The sequence below is a fragment of the Amblyomma mixtum genome, chromosome 8 (genome assembly GCF_055824585.1).
Source record: "Amblyomma mixtum isolate Tamu chromosome 8, ASM5582458v1, whole genome shotgun sequence".
In the NCBI taxonomy this organism is placed as follows: Eukaryota; Metazoa; Arthropoda; class Arachnida; order Ixodida; family Ixodidae; genus Amblyomma; species Amblyomma mixtum.
Window position 1 is genome coordinate 61,184,864 of NC_143019.1, and position 9,828 is coordinate 61,194,691.

At 45.6% G+C, this 9,828-nt stretch overlaps 1 protein-coding gene across 1 annotated transcript; it reads right to left on the reverse strand.

Annotated features, from left to right (window-relative positions):
- Positions 1-665: 665 nt before the first annotated feature.
- Positions 666-9,229, reverse strand: LOC149332719 (acetylcholinesterase-like). Its single transcript, XM_089558295.1, has 4 exons — positions 9,057-9,229; positions 5,334-5,619; positions 2,853-4,066; positions 666-1,761 (listed from the first exon to the last, which is right to left on the reverse strand). The coding sequence occupies exons 2-4, from the start codon at positions 5,592-5,594 to the stop codon at positions 1,620-1,622; spliced, it is 1,617 nt and encodes a 538-aa protein (XP_089414421.1). The 5' UTR covers positions 5,595-5,619; positions 9,057-9,229; the 3' UTR covers positions 666-1,619.
- Positions 9,230-9,828: the final 599 nt, after the last annotated feature.

Genomic DNA, 9,828 nt, shown 5'->3' on the forward strand with positions numbered 1-9,828 from the left:
TGTTAGGCTCTGTTTTTTTTTCTTTTTCAGTATTTGGAAAAACTACCGCTGTTGCGTCAGATATTCGCATGCATGGATCGGAAATCGGGAATTTCGTTTGCCTTAAATCCAAGTTTTTCATTTGCGGGGCAGCAGTGCTAATCTAATTATTGCATAACCAGTGTGCGTCAACAGTCATCCATCCCGGATTGCTTCGGGGGATTAATTTGATGGTATCATCGTGAGCAGAAGGCGAAGTGTTCTTAAGTACACAAACAGAAATTGCAGCAGTCATATTTATTTTGCCTTCATTTTAATTATTTGCGTTATCAGGCGGACTTGTTTTCTTTCATGCAGTTGTTTGAACACGTCAGTCAAGCAGCTGAGTCGTCCCTGAGGAATTCCTCACTTAGATGTGGCCAGCTTTCCATAGAGCACAACTAAACCAACAACCCCAATGTTACTACTGCACTGCCTTCAGATGACTGCGCAGGAGACGTTTCAAGGCCGTCACTAGCCAGCATCTAAATGACGACGAGAACTCAACGAAGAAGTAAAGAGAAGACAGCACACGCTCACAGCGGCAAATGGAACTTTATTGGAGGAGCGGCGATTTTATTTACACTAGAACCGTAGCAACCAAAAACAGAACAAAACAGTGTCCTTCTTCAAACCAGTGACACATTTTCTACCGATCTTAGCAAACAAGGGATCGCGCATGATTGGTGTACTGAACAGCACTGATTTAACGTTCTGCCTCGATATCATCTTCAATTTGAAGCCGGTTGCTGCTGCTTGAAAATCTCACATAACTCTGCACCTCGTGAAAACGCGTACCAAGGACTCACGGCGCTATGTTAATTGCGCAACATTCCTTAAGTCGGCACCCAGTGACCTAAAGAAATAGTCTAAATATAACAACGGTATTTTTTTCTCGCGTATACGGGCAGAGTATTCTTCAATCTACATTATTTCGCACACCAAACCAAAGTTTGTGCTTAGATGGGACTCAGGAATCCAGGCTACTTGTAAACATAAACTGAGGTCGTTCAACGGTGGAGAATAGAGAGGTGCGGAAAAAAACTTTGAAGCCTTTTCGTTCTCTAATGTGGAGTAGTGACAAGAGGTAGATATACAGCGCCAACAGTTAAATGGAACATTTCGCAAGCTTTCCGCTGGCTTTATAACATGCCTTGAAATCATGCGAGAAACCCATCACAGTGCCGATCACAACTTAAGCGTTTTCCCGCTCAGCTCATTCGGGGAAGCTCTTTTACCGAGGGGCGGTAATTGGTCAGACAGGGGAGATGACATTCAAGCGCTTGACACTAAAGGTCCAAAAGGCGGGGCACACCCGGCGCTACTGCCCACAAGCCAAAGGAAACCCGTTGTGCTGAAGAATGTAAAGGAAAAATTCATCCGTGAGTTCGAACTTTTAACTAGTTCCAGTCTTCATCAAAAGTTTTCCGGCCACTTAGTTTGTTGTGCAGTCTTGTAGTAATGCTCTTACGGCACCCTCGGAGGAACGGGGACAAAAGTTTTATCAGGCTTAAAATATTTTTAAATCCTGATATGCCATATCAGCGACAGCACTTTGTCCAGAAGCAACCATGGAGTACTGGAAACAGTCAAGTGGAAATCTAGAGGTAAGGTCTCCAGGCATCACACTGCTTCGTGCGAAAACCGGTGATATGGGTGTAGTTCTCATAGTCGATATAAACGGAGACTGGGTTTTCGCTGGTATACTTAGGCCATGGCTTGTCTCCAGGAAGCTGTGGAACCCTGCGTGAGCGAGAAATGCCGAAAGAAGATTTTATTGCACTTGTTTAACCGGACTTACTTGTGCAAAGAAAATGATCAGAAAAGCAACACACACAAAAAAAAAAGGAATTGAGAAGCCCCAAGCTATCGTGGTCACCTGTTGGCGCCCTATTAATGCATGCAGTCGACGTCAGGAATGAGCTGGACCAACATCTTTTTTCTTTTTTGCCTTTAAATTTTTTCTAAAGCCCTTGCTTCTTCAAACGCCTCCCCCTTTCTCCTAAAAAAAACAAAAAGAAACTCGAAGGGGATGAATAATGAAGAAAAGGTGGAGTTCGAGTGTCGAGCAAGCGGTAAATCCGCAAACATGCATTTGGAACACCATGCGTTCTACAAAGTATTACAAGCAGGCATCAAAATGAATGGTTCTTTCGGGTCATGTGGCACAGGTAGCTCTTAATGCGGAATCGAAAATCAAGGAATTTATCTTACGTTTACTCATTTTATGAATAATGACTCTTACTGACTTGCGTTTGTAAAGTTCAGTGCCTCTGCTGTGCATTGCTGCTGTGGAGAGAGGTGATTTTGACAGAGAACTGGTAACACTCAGAGACCGCCAAAACTTTAATCCAGCCTTTTCCCTGTTGGCTACAGTGTCACCAAGAAAGGTTTTCTCAAGCTGCCACCATAGAAGCAATGTTTTGATTGCAATTTTGCTTTTTTGGCAGTGTGGAATACCTTCGTAAAAACTATTAAACTCTGCTTGATGTACCATGCGATTAAGCCGCATAAGTTATGCTGCTGGTGGGTTTAGGCTTTTTATACTAACTCCATTGGACACGACAAACAATATCATAAACATCGCGTCTGGGGTGCAAATGTGGTTAGAAATGGGACACCTTCCCACTTGTTAGCGCTTGTAAAGGTTGCCGCCTTTGACATCCGAGTAGTAGTGTTAACGCACCTATCAAAACATATCACGTCGAAAGTGGTGATTTTCGCTGAAATGAGACCTCTAGCACGCGGAATAGAGTCTTTGACAGGGCTTATACAGAGTATCCTCAAATGCCACATTAATGAGGAATACCTCCAGTATTTACCGTGCTACTTACCCTGTAGTAGCAAATGTCGACAGGGCCGTCAGTACTGCCCCTGATACGGCAGCGTCTTCGGCATTGAAGCGTTCCTGGTCGACAAGGGGGACTCCGAAGACGTAGTTGATGTCCAACGCGTGCGGAGTGCCCATCCAAGAAGGTAGCGGACTTTTTGTAGACAGGTGGCCGAAAACGTAGGTATACACGGACTGGCCCCGATTCGAGTGGCCCTCGGCGGTGAGATGCATGGGGCATACGAAGACGGAGTCCGACAGGTAGTCTACGTAGCTGCGCCTCAGAGACGCCTTGTCCTTAGCCTCGGCTGTGTATTTCACTAGCATCTCTGAGAAGTCCATCTGAAGCCAGGAGAAGATTCCCTCGTGCAAGGAATGCTTGAAGTGGTCGTCTTCCAGGTTGTCCAAGTCGTCCGGAAGCAGTTCTTCTCTCATAGGATAAATCAGTGCCATAACGCCTTCGTCCTCAGTGACACCCATGACGAGGTCGACAGTATTGAAGAACCCTTTCCTGACCGCGCCCGATGGGACCTTGGGGAGGAACTCGTTGTGGAAGGTGGGCAAAAAGTGAAATACCTTGGGTGCCAACGCCTCGGTCGTAGCAACCACCAGTTCTTCTGCACTCTTGGTCCTCAGGCACTCGATGACTTGCTCTGGGTTCGACGCTAGGCTTCGGTCCCCGCCAGCACAGCCCACGACCGTGGCGACGGCGTCACCCTTGGTTATGCTCTTGTGCGTGGCTTCTAAGAAGTCCAGGCTGAGCAAGTTGCCGCTCATCATGTACGCCCTCCTGAAGAGACCACGACTCATGGGTGAGAGGACGTGCGCGTGAACGCTCATTCCGCCCGCACTCTCCCCGAGGATGGTGACTCTGGACGGGTCGCCGCCAAACTCGCGGATGTTCTCCTGGATCCACTTCAGCGCCATGTTCTGGTCCATCAAGCCCATGTTGCCGGGCGCCTCTGGAGACTCGGCGTTCAGGAACCCCAGGATGCCGAGCCTGTAGTTTACGGAGACCACCACAAGGCCTGTCTTCGCGGCCATGGTAGCGCCCGTGTAATTGTCGTAGCTGGCGCTGCCCTGTGTGAAGCCGCCTCCGTGGATCCACACGATCACGGGAGCAAAGTCTTTGGTGCGACGCACGGGGCTCCAGACGTTTAGGTGCAGGCAGTCTTCCGTGTACTCGATGTCACCAACCATAAAGTTGCTGAAGACGACCTGCAGTGACACCGTAGACAGTGCGTAATTATCCTTGTTCCCGCAGTATTGCAATAGTGGTGCAGTAATGCGGCACTTTTGGGGGTGTATTTATTTTAAAGCTTGGAATACCTGGCTTATTGAATCCTTTGCACCTCACACAAAACTTTTCCCCAGTATTTGCTTCCGACTCTTCCCGCGTACTGTAGAGCTCTTTTACGTGTTTATGCAGTTCTTTTTAATTTATCTAAGCCTTTTGACCGAAGCAGGCTAACCGATTAATGAAATCCTCCCTTAAACTGCCAAGTGATGAGTGTCACGTGATCAAGAAAAAGTGACATTTTTTTTACGTATGCTTGACTTTTCCCACTTCTTTACTAAAGCGGTTCTATTCAAAGATACCTGGAAAAAAGATTCGTGTACATCATAGGCTCCCGTTCGAGATCTTCATACTCGTGATCGCTAAATATACAGTGTTACCTAGAAAAAGTACTAGATATGGTGAGCGTCTTCGCAATTATGTCACACTTGATTTGAACAAAATATCTAAAGAAATATTTTTCCTTTGCACTATAAATAAAATGAAATCGTGGGCTTATAAGATGCACTGTTAATTTCTGCATTCTTTTTGACGACATGGATTGTTTTGCTTTTATGAGGTAGAATTTTTGGACATTTTTGTTGCAGTTTTTGTCATACTGTATATGTCGGATGTGCTGCCTGCTGCAGACAGCTGCCACTCAAACCTTTTTAGGCTGCAATAAGCCCGCATCTTTGTTTTTGTAGAACCAATATACAAGCAAACAAGCAAACAAACAAGCAAACAAGGAAGCAAGCAAGCAAACAATCAAACAAGCAAGCAAACAAGCAAGCAAACAAAGAAAGAAAGAAAGAAAGAAAGAAACAAACAAACAAACAAGCAAGCAAGCAAGCAAGCAAGCAAGCAAGCAAACAAACAAACAAACAAACAAACAAGCAAGCACGCAAGCAAGCAAGCAAGCTAGCAAGCAAGCAAGCAAGCAAGCAAGCAAGCAAGCAAGCAAGCAAACAAACAAACAAACAAACAAGCAAGCAAGCAAGCAAGCAAGCAAACAAACGAGCAAACGAGCAAACGAGCAAACGAGCAAACGAGCAAGCAAGCAAGCGAGCAAGCGAGCAAGCGAGCAAACGAGCAAGCAACCAAGCAAGCGAGCAAGCAAGCAAGCAAGCAAAAAAGCAAGAAAAAAGCAAGCAAGCAAACAAGCAAGCAAACTAGCAAGCAAACTAGCAAACAAACTAGCAAACAAACCTGCGGGCAGGCGGTCCTCCTCCTCGTGGCGTCAAGGGTGCCTTCCCAGGGCCGCGCCGCCAGTGGGGGCAGGAAACGTAGCTTGCCCTCTGGTGGCTGAGCGTACGGGATGCCCCGGTACTCCTCCACGGTGCTTCCCAGCACCTCCAGCCGGTTGCCCCCAACGCGGCCCAGTCTGGTCGCCTTCTCCACGTCGTACGCGCATGCGCACGAAGCCGAGACCACAAAGAACAGCAGAGCGGCCACCAGTGACGTGCCCATGGCGAACGCCGATTGGTCAGAAGTCCTGCCGAAAGGAGGGAACCTATAGCTAGAGAAGCACAGGTTTCTGTACGCAAAACAGCGCGAAAGGTGGAACATAAAGAAGAAACGGTTGTGTTGTCTGCTTCTTTGTGTTCCATCCTCTGCGCCGCTTTGGCGACCAAGAAACCCAGTTCACTATACAGTTGTGTAGCAGGTTTAGTTGACAGTTGGTTTCCTCCATGACCAACTTAAATAGAGATCAGGGCACACTCTACTGACTATAAACAGTGCCGAAAATAGCAGTGCAATAATGGCGCACCTTGTTCTTCCTGAAAACTTCCAACAGGCTTAGCATGCATACATATTTATTCCATAGATGATCCCATAGATTCACATCACACACGTTATAAACCATAGAAGACTAGTTTGAGTAAAAAATAATAGAAGATAAATCAGCTTTTGTTTCCCATAATTTGTTCATGAGCGTGGAATCATCCATTATTCTAACTGGCTAATGTTCTGTACATATTTTTCGAGAGAAATTTGCGATATTGGGAAGTGCATCGTTATTTCGTTTGATAACTTCTTTATATCGCTTGATTAACATTGTTCTCTGAATTTCAGGAACACGTATTATATAGATTTCTCTAAAAAATTAAGCCTGTGTGTGGCTGTAATCAGTATGATTCATAATAATTTGGAGGGCATTTTTTTGCGAACTATGAAGTTTGACAAGATTTGTGTCGCTGGTTATATCCCCACAACAGATATCAGCACTATTTACTTACGTGAAAGAAAGAAGGAATTATATATGAAAAGCATTACACGTTTCCGCCAACGAGGTCTCAGTTTAAATACGACGCCAGTACCACGTGAGATTTTAGAGATGGCATTATCGATATGAGCATTCTATGTCATTCATTATATATGTGGGTAAGGGCAGCACTTTTTGAGCTTACTTGGTGGGGTGTAGCCCTTATGCAAAAGCCACATTCTTTAGTTAAGTTTTCCAGCTGTATCGTATGGAAACTGCACAATTGTGCCATACAGACTGTCGCTACATGCGGCACATGTGACTATATGTGGCACCGTTGCTCAGACACGGGTCCTCAACACTCTGGCAAAGGAAATCATCTTAGGTCCAATCCATTATATTCACGAATTCCACTATCTTCAAAACTTTAACAACCATCTCCGGGGACGCAGCATGCCACGCATTAAAAAACTAAGAGCAAACGAGCATAATTGGCTCTCTTTTTTTGGGCTTCCTATTGGCGTAGTTCGTGGTCGACCATTGCCATCATTCCGTTACCATGGTCGACCCTCGCCATTGCCAGTCACTCAGTGTAGAGGTGTCTGAATTCTAATTAATTTCCCGCTGATGGGCACATCCGGCTGCCGCATGCTTGTCACGCCGAAAGCGATGACTGCGATCTGCCTGCGTCTTAGGCGAAGGCCTCACGCGGTCAGTGAGGTGGCCACGGAAATTGTCGGAAACCAGCAGGATCTTCCTTCCGAGGGGCTCTCCCCCCCCCCATTTCTCTGCATGCTAGACCACACACTTTCCTGCAGTCTAGAAATTGAACGGACATATATCTACTTTTCTGAGCTCTCACAATAATTTACTTCGGAAATACTTCCTTCTTAAGTGTATTTCGCTCGAAGATAACTTACGGGGGACTTCCCATCCACCCGCCGTCAGGTATAACAATGTGTCATCTACGTTCGAAACCAGTTGTGTAGCGCAGTTTCTTTTAGCTGATATGTGAATTTTTTCAAATCGGCTCCAAACTGGAGGAAAGTGGCTCATACACAAGTGCAGGCCTCATTCGCATATGTACGCTTTGATGTTAAAACAACACACCAAGTTTGGACGCACTCAGCAGTCACATTACTTCAGTTTTCTCTGCTGGTAATGTTCGAGCTAATGAACCTGTTCCTGATGTCTCGCCCTAAAATATGTCCGGAAACGAAATTGCCCCGCCGCGGTGGCTTAGTGGTTACGGCGCTCGGCTGCTGACCCGAAAGACGCGGGTTCGATCTCGGCCTCGGCAGCCGAATTTTAATGAAGGCGAAATTCTAGAGGCCCGTGTACTGTGCGATGTCAGTGCACGTTAAAGAACCCCAGGTGGTCGAAATTTCCGGAGCCCTTCACTACGGCGTCCCTCATAGCCTGAGTTTCTTTGGGACGTTATACCCCAGTAAACCAAACCAAACCGGAATCGAAATTATTCTTGATGCATATGTAAGGCTATTGCATCTCTGCCGCTATCGAAATTTGCCGGCTGTGATCAACTGCAAAGTACTGAAACGCTCCATCTCATAACCTCGAGAAACTAGGGTTGTCTTTTATGATTAGAAAACGGCTGAAATTTAATGCAGATGACCACACAAGTACTAATAACTATCACCCGATTTCTCTCACTAACATTCCGTCAATCCTGCTTGAGCACATTACTTCCTTCAGTCTGATGACCCATCTTGATTTTGGTAATTCTTGGAACGCCAATCAGCACGGCTCGCAGACCAAACTCGCAGAATACGCGAAAAATATTTTACGGTATTTAGATGTTCTTCCTCAGATAGACGGCATCTTTCTGGATTTTTAAAAATCATTTAATCGTGTTTCCCATATTCTTAATGTAAAACTCTAATTTCTTGGAATTCTACAAAACGTGTTCTCCTGGAGAACATTCCCTGAATGGACGCAATTACCTATAGATGTTAGTAACTGCCGCAGAACTGTTATTATAGTGTAACAGTCGATGTCCCTCAAGGCGCAGGCTCATATCGGCCCCGTTATTTGTCATCTGCAATAATAGCCCACCCGCTGATATCAAATCTACGATTATTTGCAGATCAATGCATAATTTACAGTCCCTTCCTCCGCTCTATCGGCATGACTGCACTCCAACAGTACACAAACTCCTTAACATCCTGGCACGATGAATGGAACATGCTGCTTTTCTGACCAAGTGCTCCGCCACGTTATTCGCTCGTAAATACACAGTAATCGGCAGCACTTACCACATTAAATCTGTTGCCATTGGCACAACATGTTATATATACTTAGGAGTGCACATTAAATAATCGCTATCATGGGTTACACATTTTCAAACCATCCGCCGCGGTGGCTCAATGGTTATGGTGCTCGGCTGCTGACGTAAGATTTCCATAAACGTTATACAATACACCATCAGCCTGGTTTCTTCCGGCACATTCAATCTACATACCATATCAAATAAAATACGCATCTCAGATCTGTCTCACATCTTTCGCAGGTACCTATAGTTACCTGAAAGACCTGTGCGCTGCTTAATTTCTTTCCGCAAAGAAAAAAAAGTAGACCTTAAAAAAAAAGGTGTCGAGAAGCAAGTTTTTTCTAGTTTTTTCAGGCGACAGGTTTCTTGGCACTCCCGAGTGTTGGGCCAGCAAAGTCTTGAAAAAAAAAAATGAGCAGGATAAAATTGGTGTACTTACTATTTCCCCGTAAGCCAGTAGATCGAAGTTTGCAGTCTGGTGTCTCAAATGCGTTTAGTTTGCTAAGAACCGCATAAAAATATACTGATCTTAGGCCCCAAAAAGCACTGGCATGCTTTGATCGCTCTTTTTTCACCTTTTTCTTAACCCCTCACGTTCCAGAGCTCGTCCGCTGAGTAAATGCGGAGGGTTTGGGAGGTTTCCCTTTGGTGAGGGTAGCTGATTGTGCAAGTTCTGCTCGTGACTCGCCGATAAAACATATGCCGCACAGCAACATACAGCGTGGGACGCCTGCGTCGTCTGATTATGCAGAAGTTGATACGAACACAACGCCGTGTAGCCGCTGTCTCCGGGCATCTGTAGCTGCAGCCGAGCAGCATGTTGCATCATCAGTTCTGCGCCGTCGTGTGACGTCAAGTAGCTTATGTATTTGGATAGGACTTTTTACTTTCAGAGACTTTAGGTTCGACAACCTAGTTATTTAGTTGTTTTTGACAAAAGAGCCGTTGCAGCTTCCATATGTTTATTTGCTTGTCGTTCAATAAACAAGGTTGTGCATACCTGCCGGTAGGGCAGGAATTCGGTTGTACAGAAATAACTGGGCGACAGATTTTGTGAAACAAGAGGAAATATCTCGGGGGCAAAAACTCGCGCCTTTATCCGCCGCAAACGAAAATGCTAGTACTCCCGTAAGTCTGGCAGCCATTTCGTTTTCGTTTATTGTGGGTGGTATAGCGCGGAGCAGACGGAAGAACAAAAGAAAGAAAAAAAA